Below are 26,312 nucleotides of genomic sequence, written 5' to 3' on the forward strand. Positions count from 1 at the left end.
ACATATATGCTTATATATGTACACATGTATATGTGCACACATATACATACACACATAAATGTATATACATATATTATATATATGCATACACACACATATACACACACACACATACACACACACATACACATAGTTGGGGATCCATTTCCACAAGACAATTATTTTCCAAACAGTTTTCAAAGCTTACTACTAAAATTGTTTACAGCTTATCTATGTTTAATCATTTTGCTATTTTAAAAATAAAAGACAAATATTTTGAGCAGAAAGATGTGTAAAGATAAATCAATAGCATGCCCTCCTTTTTTTCCCATTATTCCTCAAAATCCCAAGGAAAAAAAGGACATATTTGAGGATGAACCATATATTAGGACCTTTTAGGATTGCCTCATACAAGTATTAACAATCATAACTACTTTTATTTTTTAAAAAAAATATTTACATCTTACTTTAAAAAATATTTATTTATTTATTTATTCATTCATTTATTTATTTATATAAGAACCAGGGTACAGGCCAGATGCACGGGAGGGTGAGAGGATTCACCAGAGACAGAGCGGGGAACAGGACAGGCAGACTGATGAAATACACTGCTGAGGGGAGCAGCGGGGCGTGACAGGAGAGGTCTGCCTCGCCATGTGGGACCCTTGCTGGCTGGCTGGGATCCAACCAGCGCTGCAGAGGCTGCAGACAGCTTAACAGTACGGCACTCAACCACCTGCACCACAAGGGGAGGCCCCATAACTACTTTTAAATATATTAATGTTTGTTCTGAGTTGTCCTTTATTTTGTTTAAGTGACTCAGTGTTAGAGTAAGAAAAAAGTATTTACAATCCAAAATTCCAGTTGTAATTTCTGATCAACTGCATGCAAAATAAGAATAGTGACAATATATTTGATACCACAATAACATAACAATGATGACATTTTTTCACATTTACATGCAAAAATACATAGTCAAATATTACTAAAAACTAAAAATGTGACCCATATTTGTATATACACTAAATTTTAAGCTATTAAAATGCTTTGTCTTAGATTAGGATATGCTTTGGCTACTTTTAAGAAGACTAATGTGTTGATTTCACAAATCTCTTCTCCATACTGACAGAATTAACACAAGGGTAATTAGTTGTATTATGAAATAATTTGACTATAACTTCATCTCTTTAAAACCCTGCCACGTATAGGTGGCAAATGCCAATAAAACAACAATAAAATCAAAATTAATTTATCCATTAATCAGAGAAAGTGTCAATGTTAAGTTACATGTACACATATAAGCAAAAATAATAGCAAATTAAAGATCTGATGTAGATTTGCGTATTTACAACACCTTCAACATAATTTCATAGGTTGAATATTGTGAGTTTTTTCAATGTGATCTTTTATATCAATAAAGTTGAATTCTCATTGAGAGTTTTAATACTTATGTTTAAGGACTTGTGTCTTTCTGTAATTCAGAGTAAATAACATGCCTGCATTTTAAGGCAAAGTGATTTTCTTTACAGGAAGGATAGTCCCTTTAAGTTCTTAGGAGATAGTTGAACTTTGGTCAGGAAGTTAGTAACAATGAGAGATTCTCAGCTCTGAGTAACTACTGGCACTCCCTGGTCTTTTGATACATGAACTTGTTAGCTTTGTGATTGGTTAAGGAAGTGTCTCATCATATATGTCAATAAAAAAGAGCAAAGCACCTTGCATTTCCCCTATTCTATTCTATTCTATTCTATTCCCCTATGAAAGACAGATGTGTTGTGTCTAATTATTCACTGATTGGTATCGGGAGAAACATTAACATAATTGGCACATTTGTTCTAATTAACTCAGGGAAACTGCCACATGCCACCCAACATGAAAAGTGAGTCCAGTACCACTAACTGGAAAAATTTGCATCTATTAGAAAGGTTAGTTTGTTAAACTCAAACTGGGGCCCATCAAATCAGAACACTGAGATTGAAAATGACACAATATTGTTGAGAAGAGTGTGAGCACCTAAGAGAATGGGGATTCAGCCTAGATTTGTTATGTGCAGATACATTAATCAAACAAATGGGAAAAGCAATTATGGAACAATTATCAAATGCACACTCAGCCTAGCCAAGATTCTAGAAGGAGCATTGGCTAGAAGTTGGGAGTCATCCAAATTTTACTGACTGGTTTACAAATGACAAGTTTGAAGTTTTTCAGTATTTCTTTGTTTAATCTAACCCTTTAGATGAGTGGTTCTAAAACTTTGCTGCATTTTAGAATCCAAACTGTCAACTTAGTATGTTCAGGCTGGGATCTATGTATTAGCGGGGGTTGGGGGGTCCTCTAACAACGCCCAGGTGTTCCTAATGCATCCATGCTGAGGAACCAGAACTGCAGACTCTTCAGATGACCTTGCCTAAAATGTAGATTCAGATTAAGTGACTTTGACGGGTCCTGAGATTCCACATCTCTCTAAGAAGGCAGAGGTCATGTCAACTCAGAGAAACAATGCATCATGCTCTGAATACTAAGGCCTTAACAATTCTAAATACAGCTATAGCTAACAAGCCTTCTGCAGACTTTCACCAGGTAGAATTTAGCTCTAGAACTTGATTTCTCAGAATTATGTTATTTTGGTTTCTCATACTGGCAACAGTAGTCTCACCATACCTGCAGGTGCCTCATATGACCAAGAATGGTTCCTCATGATAGAATGCAAATAAAAGTTTTTTACTCTTAAATATTGTCCATAAAACAGTGTCTTATAACACAAGAAGTAAAGGTTCATAAAAATGGAAAAATAAAAAAGCCCCCTTGATCCATCCATCCCTTGATCCAAAAAAAAAACCACCCATTTTTTGCAGTGACATTGTTCCAGATGCTCTCTCTATTCAAGAAGGGAAAGCTACTTTGGCTTTTCTAACCACTTGCTTCTCAGGTTCACAATAAAATAAGACCCTCATTCTCTTTTGTACCAATCACTGTCCAATATACTTTGCAACTTACACTCAGTTTGTGAAAGTATATGTGTTTTAATGCTTTAAAAATATTGAGTCTTTAAGCAAGATGAAATTATATTTTTAGACAATTGTAAATAATAACCAAAGGATTAAAAAAAAAGCCAGTGGAAAGTGTAGTGACATTTACTCAGTTGTTTGTAACTTTTGCAAAAGGAAGGAATTTGCTAAGAAAGAGAATTTGTTTTCCTGCTGGGGAAACACTGCCTTAATTGCACATATGTCTGGCTCATTGCTTTTGAGAGTTGAACGTACACAGAACATATTGCCGATGTGAACTTGTCTTGAAATCTGAAAAATTTCATTTCTAAAGCCTAAGTTCAACTATGAGGAGATAAAAAGCCTGTTGACAAATATAGACAACCCCAAAAATGCCGAAAGTAGAGTGGTTATATCCAATATTATCTTCCAGGGGAGCAAAATGGCACTGAAATGTTATGCTAAATATTCCAAGCCCAAAAGACTACAAATTGACTTGTCCATGGATAGCTCTTAAACAGTCTTTAAAATAACCTTGTCTTTCAGCATATGCAACTCTCAGCATTTCTTCTTATTTATCAGTTAGGAGTGTTTTGGACTCTTGCTAAGTCTGTTCAACTTTTAAAAATTCAGGTTTTTTGCTCTCAAGGACTGTCAGTTTTCATCCACAGTGATTTTATAAGAACTAGAGCTTATACAGCATAGAAAATTATTAAATTCCAAAGCAAGAGAACATATCCAAAAAACAAACACATGGGCCTCCCTAGTGGCACAAGGAGTTAAGACACAGCACTGTGAACCTACCCACAGAAACTGCAGCATGAGTTCAGTCCCCAGTCAGGGAGGTGACTCACATGGTGCAACAAACCTCTCCTGAATCTCTTGCTGCTCTCCTCAGCAGTTTGTTTCAGCCAATCTGCCATTCTGTTTTGCACCCTGTCTCTGGTGACTCCTCTCACCCCAACCCCTCTGGACTATACCCCAGTTCTTGTATGCATAAATAAATAAATCTTTAAAAAAAAAGAAAGGACACACTTTTCTTTAGGAAACAAGGACTCTGCATTGAAAGGTCTTCTTGCCCTGTAATTAGGGACACAGGCTTTGTCATAGCCTGTTGTTGAAGTGCCACTGAGAGATTGTATTTGAGACTACTGAGATCTACTGACCACTAATTTTAGATCAAAGAAAAGCCTACTTTTGTAGGCCTAATGAATGTTATCATGGGAGATATCATTTTCTTCTGAAATCCAATTATTTTATAGATTTTATTCACTTAATAAAATCAACTTTAATTTTTTTTTTTTATTCCCAAAGGAATTAAAATTTCTCTCCATCTTTCTCCATTTCTTCTAGTTCCACCCTAAGACAAGCAACCATCTTCTTTTGCTTGGGTTAAGGGAATATCCCCTCAATGGTGACCCTGCTTCCATTGTTACAATTCTGTTTTCTATGCAGCACCAAGAATAATATGTCGGGGCCTCCATGGTGGCACAAGGGGTTTTTATGAAACCTATGAAGCTGCCCGCAGCCTCTGCAGCACAAGATCAATCCCCTGGCCGGGAGGTACCCACATGGTGAAGCAGACCTCTCCTGGCTCGCCTGCTGCTCCCCTCAGCAGTGTATTTCAGTCAACTGCCTGTTCTGTTCCCCACTCTGTCTCTGGTGAATCCTCTCACACACAAACCCTGGCCTGGACCCCAGCTCTTGTACACATAAATAAATAAATCTTTTTAAAAAAGAAAGAATAATATGTAAAAGATATATACCCTTGACCCTTGAACAAAACAGATTTGAACTAGACTGCTCATATGCAGATTTTTTTTCTATCTTTGGGTTCCACATTTGGTTAGTTGAATCCTTAGATGTGGAAATCACAGATAAGGAAGACTGACTAAAAAGGGTTTGAATATCCAGGGATTTGGGCATCTGCAGGACGGGTGATAGTGTCTAATCCCTCATGAATACCAAAAGATGACTGTAGTTAAGTTTTGGAGGATCAAAAGTTATACACAGATTTTTCAGTATTCTGTGGCCATCACTCCTAACCCCTACGTTGTTCAAGCATCCTCTGTATATCAATTCCTTATTTAAAATCCCAGTGATTTTTCATACATTCAAAGATTCGAAGAAAACTTATATCCTCTCTTTCTGTCTCTCTCTCTTTTTCCATTCCTTACCCCCCCATCAAATCCATGACCTTATCCCTCCCGGCTGACTGAAGGTCTACCTTCCTCTTCAAGACTAACTATGTCTCTCAAAGACACTAGTTTCCTTTTTTTAATCTATAACCACATGAACTCCTTCTGAGATGATTCTACTCCCCTGCCTAGGGATTCCTAACCCAGATCTTTTCAAGACTGACTCATTTCTGTCTTTCAGTGTCAGCTCAAGTTGTCCCTAGATAGAGTCTCTTTGGACTATAAAGTAACATCACACCCTGAAAACCACCAACCAAATAAGGCAAGAATTGACCTTGTATTTCTTTTAATTGTAAGTATCTGTCATCTATGCCTACCTATTTTTAGTCATTTGTTTGTTTCAATCTCTAGGAACTTTGACTGACTTGTATTCCTGTGAGTACAAGCATATCTGGTACATAGTGAATGGACAACAAATATTTCTGGAATAAATGAATTAGCGATTAAAAAGATAAAAACTGCAATAGACTCAGCAGAAAGACTAAGTATCTGCATCATTCAAGCTCTAAATCTAAGTCAGAGAAGGCTGATTATTTCTTGTTCTCCAAAAACTAATGCTGATACTTATTTAATTTAATTACTACTTTTAAATTTGGTTTAAATAATCTCTGCATATAATTATTAGATTCAGATGTTTGGGAGAAACACATATGGGATGGCATAGTAAAGAGGAAAATATTGGTAAATGTTGATTGTGCTCATGTAAATCTTGCAAACTGACTACTAGTCAGGGAGCCTAAAACTTTCACAAACCTGTTTGCAAGGTTGACATTCATAATCAAAACCCCCTCTTGTCACTAAACACATGCGAGGAGAAAATACCAACAGATATTCTGGGCACTGAAAGCAGTGTCTCTCTCAAAATTAGTATTCAAACTCTTCTTTTCTCTGTAAACCTCTTTTGCCTGTAAAGAACATAAAGCACAGTTTGAGAGAAGACAATGCACCTGCATAGAAATGCATTGATACTAAGTTCCAATTATGAGGGAATGGCAGGGAAACATGCCGTCCTCTTGTGAAACATTGTTCTGCAGCAGCATTAATAATCAATTAGATGGAGAGCCACCTGATGCTGCACATTTGGCAGAAACCCCCAGCAGCCAGCAGCTTTTTGCCCTGGCAGTATCAGCTTAAAAATATCTGCTCCCTGTTATCAAGACTAAACACAGAATAATCTCTTCTTTTGCACTTCACCCCATATTTTCCCACTTGCTAATTAGAGATGCAAATGTTGATAAATAAGATGTTTTTTAAGCACAACTGGGTCAATAAGTTGAACATTGTGCCCTATTCCTCCAATTAAACTCCTATGAGAAATAGCTCAATTACAATTGGAGAAACAATTATCCCCTTGTTAAAGGTGAAACAAATCACAGGTTTTAGTGAAAAATTCAGTTTTGCTTTTTCTGCCATGCTGACAAATGCTGTATCCATTGATGTTTGATCCTAGTACTCCCCCAAACAGATAATCTGATGAAATAAAACATCTCTGAGTATATTTCTGGCTCATGATGTGACAGCCACATTTTCTAGGCATAAACTAAAATGAGCAAAGAGAGATTCATTACATAGAGTGCTGCTATTTTGCCTCTGGAGCAACCCTGCACCCCACTCACGGGCATATTAATTTTCTGGCTTCTTTAGGGAGATGAGAGAGGTTTGTCTGTTGGAGGGAGAAAAATGTCTCCCTAGAAATGGAAGAAAACATTCTATTTTTGGCTTGATCTTAACAAAAGCGATATTAAAAATACTGAGCAATAGCATTTTAGAGTTCTTTGGGGATTTATTTTTCTTTCTTTTGCCTAGTCTACTTTTAATATGATTATTATTAGCCTGCCTTATAGTCCTTGAACTAAAGTAATTCCCAATGGCCTCCTTTTGTCCCAGACTTGCCTGTTCCCTTTTACCCCTTTCTAGAAGTGGCCTTGTAGTTATGGCAAGTTTTCAGGCCTCAGCGGCCCCACTTTGGAGAAGTCTGCTGAGCCATGTGGGTTAGCTCCCTGCAGGCTGCAGTGGCTGGCAATAGCTTGATAGTGCTGTTTTTAACCCCTGCGCCACCAGGGAGGAGTCCCACTTGGTCCAACCATGTTTGACTGGGCATTTACAAGGGGATGAGTAACTGAGTAACTTTAGATATTTCTTTTTTTTTTTTTTTCCCTATTATAGTTTTTAGCTCTTTTTTTTAAAGATTTATTTATTTACTTATACAAGCTCTGGGTACAGTCAGAAGTGCTGGAGGGTGAGAGAATTCACCAGAGCCAGAGCGGGGAACAGAACAGGCAGACTGACGAAATATACTGCTGAGGGGAGCAGCGGGCAGTAGGAGAGGTCTGCCCGACATGTGGGACCCTCGCTGGTTGCCAGGGATCGAACCGGTGCTGCGGAGGCTACGGGCAGCTTTGCAGCCAAGCGCTCAACTGCTGTGCCACCAAGGGAGGCCCAACTTTGAATATTTCTTTGGTAAACTGTTACATTTTGTTCTCTTCTTTCTCTAAGTGCACTAATCCTATTAAAGTTCTTTCACACAAAGAGTAAGCTTTGTCTTTATGTAGTGGATGGCAGAAGCTCTTTAGAGCATGCAAGTTTGGAGGTCCCAGGGTACCCCTCCATCTGTACACTAACAGTTCTAATAAACTCTGTTGCTTGCTTTATGCTGGCGCTTCATGAAATTCTTCTCAAAAGACACCAAGGATGTTCAATTCTTATTTTCCCCCAACATATCCAATGGGATCTCTTTCCTTCATCTTATTAAATAATAAACTTATCAAATATATGAAGTGACCTACATTTTGCTAGTATTAAAGATAAACCATGAACAAAACCTATTTTTGTTCCTTGTTTCATCACAATCTAGTCAGGCAGGCAGAGGAGTGCACAGATATATTTCAACAAGCGGTAGTCAGAGCTATATAAAATCATGGTACATAAGGACTGGCTTGTGGCCAGTCACACAGGTTGGTCCATGCCAGGTATTAAATACTGAAATAGTTCTCTATCTGCTGCTAAATGACTGAGTGTCCCTCACTCCCATGCCCTGGCTGGCTCCCAGGGATCCCTGGACCACCCTAAGTTTTAGCAGCTAAGATCCAAGGCCCTCAGACTCTGATCCTGTTCTTAGGGAGCACTGCCATTGTTAAAAACCATTTTAAATAATTTCCTTAGATAAAAAGAAAAGACCAGAAGAGATAACAGCCAAGCCTAAAGCTCTGATACCCTTATGCTTCTTCCTGAGGGTTCTCACAACATAGCTTTTAAAATCTATTACTATTGAGAAAAATTCTTGGTCAAAACTGCCACCACCTGAAGAGGTGTAACATATGGAGTTCTGGGTTAGCCTCTCCCTTTTTGGAGGGAGATTTCCTTTGTTGCTCACTCTTGTAAATTGGTTAGCCTCAAGCCAAATTTCATTTTATTTTTATATTCCCCATACAATTGCGACCCCCTTATTTTGACCCCAATCCCTCCCCTCCCTGCCCACCACCCCCCATAGAGTGTCTCTGGTTCATAGTTGTTTGTTGATTTTGATATTTACTTTCTTATAGTCTTATTTTCTTTTTTCTGGTCCCTTATTTAAGTTTTTTAGATTCCTGCTATGAGTGAGACCATCCAGTATTTTTCTTTTTCTTTCTGGCTTATTTCGCTGAGCATGATCCCTTCCAGCACCATCCATGTTGCTGCAAATTGCATGTGTTTATCTTTTTTGAATGCTGAGTAATATTCCATGGTGTAGATGAAGACTGGTCGAGTGTCTGGGAACCATGAGGACTATTTGGGCAAAAGTAACTTTAAAAATCACAGTTGGAGGGAATAATAGCAAGTGAAATAAATCAGTGACTAGATAGTGTCACTTATATGGAGAAAAAAGAGAAGCCAAGCTATGGATCGGGTAATGATAAGCTTAAAAACTAACCCTTGAAAACTGACCATTGAACTGAGGCCTTCAGAGGTTTATAGGGAGGAGGAGGGGTTGGGACAAACAGGGAAGGGATCACAATGGGCTATGGTGGTGGGATATGGGTGATTTGGTGGCAGATGTATTTAATATGGTTATAGCTAAGGGGGTGGATCCTACACTTCCAAAATCCAACAATAATGTGAGCCAACATTATCTCAATAATAAAAAATGTTAAATTCACCATGACTTAAGCTTCAGCTCACCCAAGTCATGATTCAATTCCTTTCTACTTACTTGTAACTGTTAATATGAAACAGGTGACATTTGGAGTATTCATACTTAATAGATGTCTTTGTAAAATTTTTGAAATAAAGGATTTAATAAAATAATTGAAAAGATTAGAGTGATGTCTTGCTATAAATATTTACATTATCAAGACATTTGTAAAATAAATATTTACATGAACTGGGGGACTTGCATTGTTTTAAAATGTGCAATGTTAACTTGACTTGTAGATTTTATGAACCATACACAAGCAGTTGGCTAGAGGATACAAAAGACCATCTTGGGGCCTCCCCGGTGGTGCAGCGGTTGAGCACTGGGTTGTGAAGCTGCCCGCAGCCTCTGCAGTGCCAGTTTGATCCCCGGCTGCTCCCCGGTCACCAGAGGAGGGTCCCACATGGAGCGCAGGCCTCTCCTGCTGCCCGCTGCTTCCCTCAGCAGTGTACTTCAGTCCTTCTGCCTGCTCTGCTCCCGGCTCTGGCTCTGGTGAATTCTCTCACCCTCCCGCGCTTTTGACTGTACCCAGTGCTTGTATAAATAAATAAATAAATAAATAAATAAATAAATCTTTAAAAAAAAACAAAAAAAACATCTTGGTCATGTTTCCAAAACACAAACCTCATGGCCCTATACCATACCTCACACTACCAGCAGAAGTACAATGTGCTCAGTAACTATTTGGAATTCAAGACACTGAATAAAGTCTTCCGTGAATCAACAGGTGATGATACAATAATAGTATTATTAATGACTGATGTTCAGTGATTTTGATATATTCTAAGTGATTTGCATGTATCATTTCTTTTAAACACAACTACACTCTGTAGAGGTAGTATTATCTCCCTCTTAAAATTGAGTTGACTTAAGTACAGTTTTGAAATACCATGTCCAAAGTCAAAGAGTTAAAAATAGTGAAACTTAGATGTTAAACTAGAATTCTGTAAGAAAATGAATTTAACATTCCACAGTGGATAATAAAGTCAAGTTAGTGAAGACAATTAGATGCTTTTTTTTTTTTAAATTTCTCAGAAAAGCTTATGCCATTATTTGCACCAAAGTAGTTGCCACTGTAACTTAAGATTTGAAGAGTTCTTTTAAAATCTATTGGTTCACAGACTCTGCAGCGCAGGTTCAATTCTCAGCCAGCCAGGGAGATACCCATATGGCACAGCAGACCTCTCCTGTCTCACCTGCTGCTCCCCTCGGCAGTGCTTTTGGTCTGTCTGCCTGTTCTGCTCCCCATTCTGTCTCTGGTGAATCTTCTCACCCTCCCCATCTCTGGCCTGTATCACAGTTCCTGTACAAATAAAATAAATGTTTAAAACAATTATTGATTTGGATGGAAACAAAGACAGTTACTTCCTGGTGCTATTCTGAAAAGAATATACCTGATCTGATTACTTCCTCAATGGAGCTAGACACATCATTATAAAACAAAGACCAATTAAATTGATTGGTCATGAGTTCATTGAACATTTACTATTTGACTTTTTCAGAATCATTTGTGTTGGAAACAGAAAAAGCACAATTCCTTGCCCTGTCACTGATATCTAAATGACTTACTTTATTTATAATAAAACATTAGAGTTTTAACTGCTGGTTTCCCTTTAAGGTCATTATTTTATTCTATGCTATATTTGTATTCTTTATGATTTATAAAACAAATGAAATTTCATTTAAAAAGAATGTATTATCATTAAAATAAAATAACCTTATAATTCTTTAAAACACCAAATTACCTTTCATCTCTAATTTATCCACCCCTCTTGAGCAAGTGATAGTTGTAAGGTGTCATGTTAGCTTTTTGATCTTAGTGATTCTAAGGGTGTTTAGAAGAATCTACATAGGAGTTTATTAGCCTGTTCCTTTTTTTTTTTTTCTTAAAGATTTATTTATTTATTTATACAAGCACTGGGTACAGTCAGAAGTGTGGGTGGGTGAAATAATTCACCAGAGTCAGAGCAGGGAACAGAACAGACAGACCTACGAAGTACACTGCTGAGGGGAGCAGCGGGCACAGCAGGAGAGGTCTGCGCACCATGTGGGACACTTGCTGGCGGCCGGGGATCGAGCTGGCACTGCAGAGGCTGCCGGCAGCTTCGCAGCCCAGCGCTCAAACGCTGTGCCACTGGGGAGACCCATATTAGCCTGTTCTTGAGCATGCATGTTTGATATCTCTTCTAACTTCAAAAAAAAAAAAAAGAAAAGGAAAACAAAAAACACATTAAATATAGTTCTTTGGATGTCAAATAGTATATGATTTTTGAGCTTGCCAAGTGTTAATTGGTCTCTTCCCCAGTGATGATACAAATAAAATTCACAGCCAATTAGTTTGCAGTCAGGAATCTTTACTCCCTGACAAAGTGGTTCACTTTGTAAAGAAGAATTACAAAAAATGTAGAAGTTACTGAGATCTCTTCACTGAAAGATTTTGTGTAAAGCAACTATCTTTCAGAAACATCAAGTACCCATGTAACACATGATACATTTTGATCTTTAAGGTTGCTTAATGGAAGATATTTAGCAATATAATGAGACAGATGCACTAACATAACAAGTGAAATAAAATATTTAGTAAAGAAGAGTTCCCTCTTTTCTAATCACCTAAAATCATGTCTAGGTGTGGTTTGGATGTGGTTCAACTAAACAGAAACAATCATGCAAAGTCTTGACAGAATGCTAAAAAGGGCCATGGGCTGGAAGTTACAAGGTAAAAAATTACTGTCTTCTTTCAGTGTAAAGAAAGGACATTTAATTATGAGTGCAACATTCTTTGCATTGACTGAGTCTTTAATTGAATCACAGATATATGGATGATTGTGATGAAAAAATGGAGTTATTTTCTATGTACCCTGCCTAAATTTCTAATTAATTAATTATTGCTGTTAAAGAGCAATTAGATGTTTAATTTTGTTGTTATGGGAGCTTCTAACAGAGATGACTCCACCTTTGCCTGAAACTTCAATCAGAAATAAGAACTTCAATAACTTCAATAAGAAATCTAGTAGTAAGCACATTTTCAATTATTAAACATTTTTTTTGAAAAATTCCATAAGTCTCAGTAATAGAAAATTCATAAATAGGGGAAATTCAAAGCACATTTTTACAAAAATTCAACAGACCCAAATATACGCCCTAAATTGTAACAATGAAAAAATGCAAAATTGCAACACAATAAAAAAATGCAATTTAATATATGCAATAAAGAGCAATAATTCCAAAGGACTCAATGAAGTCTGGAGACTAACAAGTCATAAATGACGGCTATGTTACTTATCAAAGTGTTTCTGGGTTCATAGAACACTGGCTACACTAAGGAATTAATGTTTAACACATTTTAGGATGTGTACTAATAGTCATGAAAACTATAACATTTTTCAGAAATTTGAATTACTTGTTAACAAATGGAAGACTCAATATTACATGATTTTTCTCAATGGCTAGAAGGTGATGGTGAGTTTCTCAAGGAGAATCTGGGCTCTCTTCCGGTCCTATAGACCCTTTCTCCACAGTCCCACATTTTCAAAGGGCATTGTACTGTTGATGCTGATGAAAAGTCACAGTATGAATCTGACTCATAATAGCTCCTTGGCAATCAAAATCTTTGTTTCAACAAAAGCAAAAAATGAAGATGAAGAGGTTGATGTGTAAATTACAGGATTAAACTAAATTGGCAGATTATTCATCTAACATGTTTTTATTCATGGGGTGTGGATATTTCTTTTAGATATCTCTACAGTAATATAAAGAGCACACATACACATTCATCCTTCATACATTTTTTGTATATTATCAGGAACAATAATGAAATTGAGTGTACATTATTAAGTTATATAATCTTTCTCATAAGTGTGAGATAAAATAGTGCCTCCATTCCTGTTTTTTTGAAGCCAAGCTGCCTGTGACTTAGTCCAGTGGAGCATCCTAATTGACTCCCTAGTCATTAATCAGTTCCCAATCAATATATTTTGCCAGCAGCAGACAGTTAGGACTCCATTACCAACCATTCATCATGCCATACCCTAATTCACTGCACCATTAACCATGGGTTAGGCCACTCTAAGAACAGCTAAGTGCCCATAGCTGAATGCAAAAAACTTTTGTTACTCACTTCAGCTACAGGAATCCCTTCAGGAGGTCGACACTGGAGCAAGACTTCCTGTTCCAAAGACACTTCTTTTCCCAGTGGTTCCTGCTCAAATGTCTTTCGTAGATCTGAATGGGTACAAGTAATAAAAAACATGAATGACAAACTAACATTTATTCACTTACAGAAAGCACAATAACAATTATTTGTTCAGTATTTTATGTACTTTTATATATTTTAAACATATGTTTTTAGTACTTTGCCATAATCTGGGTGACTATATTCTGTGTGGTGGAAATTATAAAATTCAGAAGCTATAAGCTGTGCATACTTTAACCTTCAATGAATGTTTTAGAAAGCCTCATTCTAATAAGTAGTGAAGATCATTCAATGACCATCCCTAGTGTTTCTTGATAATAAACTATGATGATTACATTCTTTAATTAAAAAAAAATCATGATTCTTATATATACAGAATCCCTTACAGGCATAAACGTTTTCCCTTTCTTCACAATAGATAGTCCTCATGCTATAATAACTCTGATATCTATTTTTTAATTTTTATTTATTTATTTATTATCTAAAAAAATTTTTAATAGAGGCATGTTTTATTTATTTATTTATTTGTTTGTTTGTTTTGTTTATACATGCACTGGGTACAGTCAGAAGCGCGGGAGGTGAGAAAATTCACCAGAGCCAGAGCGGAGAGCAGAGCAGGCAGAAGAACCGAAGTACACTGCTGAGGGGAGCAGCGGGCAGCAGGAGTGGTCTGCGCGCCATGTGGGACCCTCCTCTGGTGGCCGGTGGCCGGGGAGCAGCCAGGGATCGAACCGGCGCTGCAGAGGCCGAGGGCAGCTTCGCAACCCAGCTCTCAACCGCTGTGCCACCGGGGAGGCCCTCTGATATCTTTTTGACCAGCAATTCAAAAGCAAGTTTCCTTTCCTGAGTATACAATAGAATGCTGGAGTCCTGGAAGAATGAATGTAAATTCCTGAAATATCTCAAAGCACAAGGCCAGAAAAAGTGTAACTACTGGGATTAATCATCAAATACCTCCATAAGTAATTATGTGAGCTTTCTTTAATAAAATTTATAAAGTCATTTCTGGTCATATGCAGCAAGTTCTTAATTTATACTTATGTAGTAATAATTGCTAGGGCATATGCAGTAAGCAGACTTTTAAAAACTGGTATAGACAGACATAAAAATGTTAGAAACCAGCTTCTTATTTGAACCAGCAAAGTTTTGAAAAATTAATAATTCAGCATCCAGTGTTGAAGCAGCATTTTAAAAATAATACTCCAAAATTCATTTCATATATGCACTATCCAGCTCCTCCTAATAATTTTACCCAGTTGATTTAGAAAAAAAAAAAAAAAAAAAACTTCCTCTAGACTTTTATCCCATGTCCTTGATAAAGACTTAAGAATCTAAAAGCAGTCATTAGCCTAATGTGCAAATGGGTGGAAATCTCAAGATTTTGGAGGCACATCCTTAATATCTTTCAAGCAGTTATAAGAAAGGACGACTCAGAGAGATCCATGAAGAAAAAAAATTCCATTGCTCATATTTGCTATTTGTTAAAACTCATGATAAAGTAATGGAGGTGTTAGACCTTGTGGATCCTTAACTTGACACATAGCCTGCCATCTATGCATCTCCCCCACATCTCTTTTGGTCAATCTGTGACCTGCCAACAAAAACATTCAAACTTTCTCCTCTCTCTCTTCTGGTATGGTAGTTTTTACTTGTTTTTGATCTACATTAAGGTACACATTTGGCAAAATACTAAATGCTAACAGAAACAAGAGCAGTAATAAATTTAGGGGATAAAATATTCCTGACAGGGTTTATTTGTTTGTGAGAAATGATTCTGAAAGAACTCCCATCTGAGGGGGGTGGGGTAAAAGCATAATGATTAGAATAAATTCTCAAATCAAATGACATATTGTTCACTCTCTTCTGTTAAATTAATCAGCATATCAAAAACTGAAGGCTGGGAATAAAAGTGAGTAATCTATGTATACAAATAGTCAAAACAAGTTTCTTTGATATTTATTATCTCCTTATGGCAGATACTTTATTAGGTACTTTGGATGAGGATGTGTAAGACACAGAATAAAGACTAGGACAGTAAACTGAAGTTTAGGAAAAGTCTTTCTGTCAAGCGATGGGATTTCAAGCCCTCAAAAACTACAAAGGAAAGAAGGGAGATTAGTGTCATGTTCTCTGAAAGCAACAAATGGACTATTTGTGATAAAAAGACAAAAAGTAGTTAGGGAGCCATTTGAATAAACCAGAAAGATAATGGAGTCCTGAGCTCAACTAGTGATAAAAGACTATAAGGACAGAAAGTAGATTCCAGAAATAAATAAATCTTATATCTGGGAATCCCTATATACCTGGAAAGTCCCAGGAGGTATGGGTATTGCTATACTTTTAGCTACTGTAATTTTTAAGTTAGTATCATCTTTAAATTAAATAGTTCAAAATTGGGAAGGAAAATGGAGAGAAAGACAGTATACTGATTTTAGTAGATGTTCAGTTTGGGGTGTCTAAGGATTTTCAAATGGAAACATTCAGTCGGAACAAATTATGGTTTTTCAAACTAAACACTATTGTGTTTCATTGTCTAGGAGACAGATGAAGCACTGGAAATACGTAATTAGAAGTGGAGAGACTACAACATAAAAAAGAGGAAATCAACATTCAAGAAGAAAATCTTTCAGAAAAAATGTTAGAGTAGGGAGCGAACAAAGAGGAGAGAAACCGAAGAGATACATTTCAGAGGAGCCAGGAGCAAAATAGTTTTAAGAAGCAGGGAGGCCAAAAGAACGGATGCATGAAGGACTTAAAGGAGAGAAAAAGTAATTGGCTTGGGAAATTTAGGACTAACATGCAGAGTAGAAGCCAAGCTGTGATGAAGGGAGTACTATTTTGCATAATGTTATGGTGACATTAGTCAGCAGCACTATTCCAGGTTGGTAGGTTTTGAATGCAGCATGCCATAATTCTTGCTTGGATATGGTATAGTTTTGGGGACAGTTTTCCATTTCTTGCCCTATGAAGACAAATCTCATGAGGATCCTTATTTCTTGATTGAAAATGGTGACAGTACAGAAGAGGCATGAACTTCAAGAAACAGGCTTAAGTGAGCCATAATTGAATACCATACAATTATTTTTAAGTGGTTTGGCTTTCAACTCTATATAAATTTTATCTAATTTAAAAAATGATGTCACATTTAAGCCTCACAAGGTAATGTCTCTTCCTGAAAAATCCATTTTAATTCCTGGCATAAAACCTCTTTTCTGGCTTTCTGGCTGTGTAATGAGCACAGAAAAGATGTTGCTGTACAGCACATCTTTGCAGCCACTCATTTCCAAGTTACTCTGGAAGTAAAAGGTGGGTAACATTTTAAGCAGATCCTTTATCATTTGGAGAGATGTGAAAAAAGGCAGACCTGATGCCTTGCAGGCAGAGGGAACACAGGAATAACAAGTGAATAAGTATGAAAAACGGACACTTGTCAGCTAGGAATTACATGTAAAGCAGAATGGTTCAGAATAATGTGTGTGCATACCTGTCAGGACAAAAGAAAAAAAAAAAAGATGAATTTCTGCCCTTGGAAGACCTTTAGGATTCTACTTTTCTGTTTTTTCTCCATTAATCATAATGCTGTTACTAAAATAAGTATCAAGTTCTTTCATTATAATCTAGATTACTTTTGCAAAGTCAACTTGGTCTACCTCTAATTTAGTCACTGATTCCACCAAGTGAAAGAGAAACCAGCTTTGTCATATGTATGAATTCCAAAGGATGTTTACTTAAGAACCACAATAATTGGCTTACTAAATCCATACGGTGAAATCCAATTAGCAGGTGTAGAATCAGAACTGAAACTATAAGGGTTTCTATTTACCATTTACCCAGTAATTAAATAAGGCCTTGTAGAATACACACATGTGGGTACACATGCCATCTCATTTTTTATCTTAGAATTCTGATGCTTTCAATGATTTTTTTGCATAGTAAATGGAAGACCAGAAATTATTTATGACATGGAATACACGAATTCATGACATTCTACAAACCTGCACTCTGCCTTTTGACAATGTGGTAAACAGAAAACAAGACTAACTGAGAGTTAGATGACTTTGTGGCCTTCATCTTTTTCATTTGTAAAATGAAGGTAAATGGGTGGTCTTTTTTTGGACCTATGGCTGAATAGACTAACATTTTAATATACATTTTTGGAGATAAACTTATTTTTTGTTGAATAAGCTACTTTGTGGTTGTGGCTCCTTAAGGAGATATGTCAATTGTAACTGTGCAAGAGACATAATAGAAGAAATATTTTTTCAATGATCTAAGTACTGACATATATCTTTGAAGAGAACAGCTCATAATTTCCCCCTCAGGACAATTTTTTTTTTTTTTTTTTTTTATAGAGGCATGTTTTATTTATTTATTTGTTTTTTTTTTTTTTTGTTTATACATGCACTGGGTACAGTCAGAAGCACGGGAGGGTGAGAGAATTCACCAGAGCCAGAGCGGGGGGCAGAGCAGGCAGAAGGACCGAAGCACACTGCTGAGGGGAGCAGCGGGCGGCAGGAGAGGTCTGCGCGCCATGCGGGACCCTCCTCCGGTGGCCGGGGAGCAGCCGGGGATCGAACCGGCGCCGCAGAGGCCGCGGGCCGCTTCGCAACCCAGCGCTCAACCGCTGCGCCACCGGGGAGGCCCCTCAGGACAATTTTTATGGAATTTCTGGACACATGTATCTGTGTGTATGGATTGGTAAGATTTAGAAAACAGGGAGAAGGGAGGGTTACAAATTATTCAGTAGAGAAAATATTAGAAAATTCTTCATACAAATCCAAGAGAGCAATATAAAATACATCACAAAAACAGATGAGAATTAAATCTCAGATGATTGTAAATGCATTGAGAATTACTTTGACAAAACTAATTTTCTCTCTCCAAGGAGAGATGGGGAGGGGAACATTACCCAAAACAGTGTGCAAGAAAGTTCATCATGTGATTGTACATATTAATGAAAATTATGCCTCCTCTCCATTCCTTGAAAAACTCTTCCTGAAAAGGGGGCAAGTCCTATAACAGGAAAATACTTCTTTCCTGCAGCAAGAAAACTGGAGTTGTACAGGTCAGAGATTTGAGTTTAACGTATCATACTACTATACAAGCACCTGTGAGTCCTGCTGATTTGGGGAAAAATACTAGGAAAAAATATCAGCAAAAGATATCCCTAGGGTGTCTGAGCAGGCAGGTTGTCTTTGAAAAAGATAATAAACATGTTGTTACTCCAAGTTTAAGAACAAATTATTTCTATTAACTAAAAATGCTTATTCCCTCAGCAATGCTACCTCATTATGCAGAAAGATTAGAATAAAATATTTTTGAAGAGACAAAATCCTGACAATGAGATAGTCCGATAGCATAAAATAAAGAATTTTCTAGTGGGTATACTTTAATAGACTATTCTAATGGAAATTAAAATCCTTAGATTTCATTATTAGTGTTGTTTGTTTCTCAGTTTTGTACCCAATAAAAGCTTTGTGCAGTTGTAAAAGGTATTGAATCTGAAAAGGTTTTGTAGATCATAAAACATAAAATAAATAATAATAAATCATTACACTATTTCTACTATTATTATTCAGTGAGTATGAGTACTATAGTGAATGATGATTATTTATATGTTAAATTTTCAAGATTTCATACCCATATTCTTAAGAAATACAATAAACTATAGTATTTCTATACTATAAGGAACATACTATACTTATAACAATAAGGAATCTAATATCCCTTATTGTTCTCATGAATTTAAGGCCCATTGCTGTGTTTTTCAAACTGTGTGAATGACCCCTTAGAACAACACCCATTCATGATAAAAGCCCTTGAAATTCTTGGGATACAAGGAACATACCTCAACATCATAAAGGCCACATATGATAAGCCAACAGCCAGTATCATTCTTAATGGGGAAAAGCAGAAAGCATTTCCATTAAGATCTGGAACAAGACAAGGATGTCCACTCTCACCACTGCTTTTCAATATAATACTGGAAGTCCTAGCCAGAGCGATAAGACAAGAGCAAGACATACAAGGAATCCAAATAGGAAATGAAGAAGTTAAACTATCACTATTTGCAGATGATATGATAATATACATAAAGAACCCCAAAAACTCCACAGAAAAACTAATTCAACTAATCAATCAGTTTAGTAAAGTGGCAGGATACAAAATCACCACGCAAAAATCAGAAGCCTTCCTATACACAAACGATAAATCTGAAGAAGAAATTTAAAAAAAAAATCCCTTTTATTATCGAAACAAAAAAAAAATCAAATACTTGGGAATAAATCTAACAAAAGAGGTAAAGGACCTATACAAAGAAAACTATAAAACACTGTTAAAAGAAATAAAAGACACAAAGAATGGAAAGAGGGGCCTCCCCGGTGGCGCAGCGGTTGAGCGCTGGGTTGCGAAGCTGCCCGCAGCCTCTACAGCGCCAGTTCTATCCCCGGCTGCTCCTCGGCCACTGGAGGAGGGTCCCACATGGCGCGCAGACTTCTCCTGCTGCCCACTGCTCCCCTCAGCAGTGTACTTCAGTCCTTCTGCCTGCTCTGCTCCCCGCTCTGGCTCTAGTGAATTCTCTCACCCTCCTGCGCTTCTGACTGTACCCAGTGCATGTATAAACAAAAAAACAAACAAACAAACAAATAAATAAATAAAGCATGCCTCTATTAAAAAAAAAAAAAAAAAAAAAGAAAGAAAGAAATGTAAAGACATCCCCTGCTCATGGATTGGAAGAATTAGCATCATCAAAATAGCCATCCTACCAAAAGCAATATAGAGATTCAATGCTATTCCAATAAAAATTTCAATGTCATTCTTCAAAGAAATAGAACAATTATTGATGAAATTCATATGGAATCACCAAAAACCCCGAATAGCCAAATCTCTTATGAAAAAAAAAAAAAAAAAAAAAAGAAGGGAATGGCGGCATCACACTCCTAGAATTCAAACTATACTACAAAGCCATAATCATCAAAACTGCATGGTATTGGAACAAGAACAGACACACAGACCAATGGAATCGAATAGAAAATCCAGAAATAAACCCATAGATTTATGGTCAACTAATATTTGACAAAGCAGCAAAGAATATGCACTGGAGCAAAGAAAGTTTGTTCAATAAATGGTGCTGGGAAAACTGGGTTGCTACATGCAAAAGAATGAAGCTTGACCACTACCTCACACCATGCACAAAAACCAACTCAAAATGGATTAAAGAACTAGACAAAAGACCTGAAACCATAAAATACATAGAAGGAAATATAGGCAAAACACTACGTGATTTGCACATCAAAGACATCTTTACAGACACATCACCCAAAGCAGTGATAGTGAAGGCAAAGATAAACAGCTGGGACTACATCAAATTAAAGAGCTTCTGCACAGCAAAAGAGACAATAACCAAAACAAAGAGAAACCCCACCGACTGGGAGAACATTTTTGCCCACAACACTAATGATAAAGGACTGATCACAAAAATCTACAAAGAGCTGATGAAAGTCAACAAAAACAAAGAAAATAATCCAGTCAAAAAATGGGCAGAAGGGCTATAAAGAAAGTTCTCTGAAGAGGAAATGCAAATGGCCAAGAGGCATATGAAAATATGTTCAACATCACTTGTAATCAGGGAAATGCAAATCAAAACTACAATGAGATACCATCTCACACCAGTGAGAATGGCACATATTGAAAAAAAAAAAAAAACTAGCAACAACAAATGTTGGTGTGGTTGTGGAGAAAAAGGAACTCTCCTGCACTGCTGGTGGGAGTGCAAACTGGTCCAACCACTATAGAGAACTGTGTGGAGATTTCTTGAACTACTAAGCATAGAGCTTTCATATGATCCAGCAATTCCACTCCTAGGTATTTATCCAAATGACACAGAAACAGTAACTCCAAAGGGCACCTGCACGCCTATGTTTATAACAGCACTATTTACAATAGCTAAGCTATGGAAGCAACCCAAATGCCCAAAAATAGATGACTGGATCAAGAAGATGTGGTACATATACAGCATGAAATATTACTCAGCAATGAAAAAAAAGATAAATACATGTAGTTTGCAGCAACATGGTTGGAGCTAGAAGGGATCATGCTCAGTGTAATAAGTCAGAAAGAAAAAGAAAAATACCGGATGGTCTCACTCATAGCAGGAATTTAGAAAACCTAAATAAGAGACCAGGAAAAAGACTAATCAATACAAAGTAAAAATCAAAATCAACAAGCAACTATAAACCAGAGACACACTATGGGGGTGGGGAGGTGCGGGGAAAGGAAGGACTAGAGTCAAAATAAGGGGGAGGTGCAATTGTATGGGGAATATAAACAAAATGAAAATGCATGCATTGTACAAAGATGAAAAAAGATGTAAGAATTATATAAAATAAAATATTTAAATAAAAAAAGAAATGTTAGGTAAAATATGAATACATGCATATATATTAAAAAACTGTTTAGTTTATATAAATTGTTATTATAATGTGCAAATCAGTATGGCTGTGCTTTTTAATATAACAATAGGTACAAATAAGCTGGGAAAATAATTACATTATAATAAAAGGAAAAAAATAAAAAAGAAGAAGTATATGAGATTTATTTAGGTGATTAAAAGCAAGCATTAAAGATACAAAATTGGAGGGCCTCCCTGGTGGCACAGAGGGTTAAGACACAATGTATGAAGCTATCCATAGCCTCTGCAGCACGAGTTCAATTCCCGGCCAGGGAGCAACCCACATGGCACAGCAGATCTCTCCTGACTCACCCACTGCTCCCCTCAGTAGTGTATTTTGCTCAGTCTGCCTGTTCGTTCCCCACTCTGTCTATGGTGAATCCTCTCACCTCCCACATCTCTGGCCTGTACCCCAGTCCTTGTATGCATAAATAAATATATCTTAAAAAATAAAGATATAAAATTGAATAAATAGCAAATGTCAATATGTATCATACATAGTATTATGTATGTATATATAGACACACATCTGTACTTTCTAGTATATGTGATAAATCGGTATGTGTTTAGTGAATCATGATATTAACATGTTTTATCGAGGTTTCTGTGAAGGAGATCTGAAAGCAAGTGGAAGAAAGATAACACTGTGGTCAAGGATAGAACCTTCAATGTCAAACTAGATTGCAAGGCTTTATCAATTGACCAGTTGTGAGACCTTGAGCACAATGTTTAACTTTTTGCTTAATTTCTTCTGCGAAAATTGGCATGATCAAAGTAACTATTTCATACAGTTATGTAAGAAGAAGCACCTATAATGTCTATTATCATGCCTAAGATATATTTATGTTCCCAAAAGATTGTAATCCATACTCCATCTTTTTCCCTAACAGTATTAATTGAATTGTATTATACTATACATACAAACATTAGGTAATATCATTATCATTCAAAATAAACAGCCAATGAGACAATACAGTTATGAGTATGGGAAGAAAATTATTGAAGGTAATGTCTAACAATAGAAATCCATGGTTTCCATGGGTTTCAATGTTTTGCTTGATAAAAATGAAGACTTCCTACCTAGGTAAGGTCCTAGGAATCTACGATTTGACCAAAACCACAGTTCTGCTTATATATAGCATGTATATCTGAGAACCACTGATTGACTGATTATGGAGCACTCAAGATAATGCATGGTAATATGCTAGACAATGTAGGCAGTGGTGGGGGGATGGGGCTTTGAAGCTGTGTGACCAAATACATCTGCTTCTCAGACTGAGCTTCTTACCACCTGGTTTATAACGAATCCCTACTGGTATTTCCACAGCATCAAGAGAGTTCACTTTTGTACAAGCTGAGGACTGACATTTTTAGCACAGGAATTGAAGGTCCACTTGTCTAAAAGCCACACAGATAACAGAAATGGGAAAAAGTTAGGCACATGAATTTTTGCTTGTGTAAAATGTGGCACCCACTTGGCTTGTCTTTTGCCTTCCAAATCTTAATAGAGATGTGGGTACAAAATCAATCCAGCCATTTTTGTTTTCTTTAGGTGTCTACTAGTCCAGCTGCAACGCATGCCCAGCCCAACCTACCCAGCCCTTAGGCCGACTTCCCTTACCTACATTGTTCCAACAAGCCAGAGGCTGTTCACCTTGGAGACCTGCTGTGGATGTGGGTACCACTGGCGAGAGATTTACACCCTTTCCCCTGGATTTTCAAGGGCCAGTGACAGCTCACTGGACACTGCTGGAACCGTGACATATTTTAATATCCACTACTGATTTCTAGCTGTATGTTGCCATGTTAGAAATGTAGGGTCAGTGGGCTGCAGACCCAATGTTTGTTAACAGAAGCTTATTATATGAAATTTTCTCTCTAACCATATATGCTATAAAACGTTATTAAATACCTGTGGATTCAATATTTTGAGGACTAAACCAAAAGTTTGTGGGTTACATCATCATATCAGGCTTGTAGACTACCACTTTGAGACATTGATCTAGCAAATTCAAAGCTAAGAATGCCAAAGTTATCTTTATATTTCTTGTCTCTCTCCTACATCAGAGACAATCCCATCAGTTTTTGCCCACCACTCTCTGATTTTGAGACAATAAATGAAGCAAGCTGGCTAAGAGATATTAAGCATAGCTATTTCTTTTAGTAGGGCTGAAGATCTATTTTCTGAATTAGTGTTTTATAATATTAATTTACTTTTCATTACCTATTTTCAGAAAGAATATTAGGCAATATTAGGAACTGTAAAAGATTGGGCCTTCCCTAGTGGCGCAGGCGGTTGAGCGCAGGGCTATGAAGTTGTCCACAGCCTCTGCAGCGCAGGTTCGATCCTGGCCCACAGGCGAGGGTCCCACATGGTGTGGCAGACCTCTCCTGTCTCACCCGCTGTTCCCCTCAGCAGTGTATTTTGTCAGTCAGCCTGTTCTGTTCCCCACTCTATCTCTGGTGAATCCTCCCCCCCCCCACTGTGGATCTGGCCTGTATCCCTGTTCTTGTATAAATAAATCTTTAAAAAAAATAGGAACTGTAAAAGATTAACAGCTATTTTAAGTAAATGAAAATGATTATTAGCACCTGAGCCCAAAGAACTAAAAGTTTCTTCTTTTTAAAAAAATATCGAATATTTATTTTCATTTATTTATGCATATAAGAACTAGGGTACAGGTCAGAGGTGCCGTGGAGGTGGTGGTGAAAGGATTCACCAGAGACAGAGTGGGGAGAAGAACAGGCAGATCTACTGAAATACACTGCTGAGGGGAGCAGCAGGAGAGACAGGAGAGGTCCCTGGCCAGGGATGGAATTCATGACACAGTGGCTGGTGATAGCTTGATAGTGCTGAGACTTTAACTCCTGTGCCACCAGGGAGGCCTGAGAAGAACCAAAAGTTTCTTGATGGCTGAAATTACAATTTCTCCTCATCTCTGTAATTCCTGAATGACTGACTACATTGAATAAAATTGTTCCACATCTTTTTCTAAATCAATCACTTCACTGAAATGGTTGCTATGTATAAAAACCTAAATCTATTTCAGACACAAAAGGAAATTATCATGAGTAGGTATATCTGTGCTCAACTTTTGTTCTTTAGAACAAAGATAACAAATATTTAGCACCCCACCCACCTTCCCATATAATACATATGTCCTTAAATAATCAATTATAATATTGCTTTCTGTGCAGGCTGGATTTAGACTTATGATTTTCCCCAACACAGGACCTTGGGAGTCCCAACCAAGCAGTTAGCATTGATATATATGCATGTACATCATCAACCTAGAGTTCAACATGTAGATCTGTCAGATACAGGTTATGTCTGCACAGTAATCGCCAGCGTTTTATCAAACAATATTTCACTGCTTAATTTTACATCAAAAAGTAACTAATTTTAGTCAATGGAATGATAAATATATAAATTTTACAAAACTCTTTGAGGTCAAATACATCTTGGTATTTGGTATTTAGTACACAGCAGACACCTAAAAACTGTTGAATTAAGTTTCCAAAATAATCTGGTAATCCTATTTACTGAAGTTCTGGGAATAATTGATTTTATGGTGTATAGTTATAAAAGCCCTTAAATATATCACATAGTTCCATCCATATTTTATAGATAATGCCATCGGGACCTGAGGGGATAACTCAGTTGTTCAATCTTACCAGCTATTTGGAAGCATGGGTCTGTTGCATTGTGATTGTATTTGTCTCCTATAGAAATTACCACAAAAAACAGAGTATTTTCTCATAGTCTAGAAGCCAGTGGTCTGAAATCAGTATCATTGGGACATACTCAAATGGGCAGAAAAGCTGCACTCATTTGCTGAGGTACTCAGACAGAACCTGCAGTTTGTCTCTTTCAGATTCTGGTGACTGCTAGCATTCCATGGCTTGTGGCGACATACTTCCAATCTCTGCCTCATTGGTCACGTTGTCTCCTCCCCTTTACCTGTCATATCTTCCTCATATAAGGACACTAGTGATAGCATTTAGACCCCATTAAGATAATCCAGGAAAATCTCCCATCTCAAGATACTAATTTTAGCACATCCGCAAATATCCTTCTTCCATGTAAAGTAAGATTTACAGGTTCTGGGGGATAGGAACTGATATTATCAGGCTATTATCAAGCCTCCCATAGTGGTTACATCAGGAACTCTGTGTCCAAATGCCTGCGTTTAACCCTGATTATATACTTAATGTGATTTATATGCTTTATTTTCTTCCTCCTAAAATAAGGATAATAACAGTATTGTTAGGGTACTTGTGAAGATAAAATAAAGTAATGCACATGAAAACACTTAGGACAATCCTGTTACATAAA

General features: G+C 37.0%; 1 protein-coding gene across 1 annotated transcript in view; it reads right to left on the reverse strand.

Moving 5' to 3' along the window:
• The window catches only part of UNC5C (unc-5 netrin receptor C), a 425,753-nt gene that overhangs the window by 104,754 nt on the left and 294,687 nt on the right, over positions 1-26,312 (reverse strand). Inside the window, exon 4 of the mRNA XM_054688141.1 lies at positions 13,453-13,556. Within this exon, the coding sequence (XP_054544116.1) occupies positions 13,453-13,556 (104 nt within the window). The remainder of the gene's footprint in view (positions 1-13,452; positions 13,557-26,312) is intronic.

The sequence above is a fragment of the Talpa occidentalis genome, unplaced genomic scaffold, assembly GCF_014898055.3.
Source record: "Talpa occidentalis isolate TD23 unplaced genomic scaffold, MPIMG_talOcc4v2.1 talOcc4.6, whole genome shotgun sequence".
Lineage (NCBI taxonomy): Eukaryota > Metazoa > Chordata > Mammalia > Eulipotyphla > Talpidae > Talpa > Talpa occidentalis.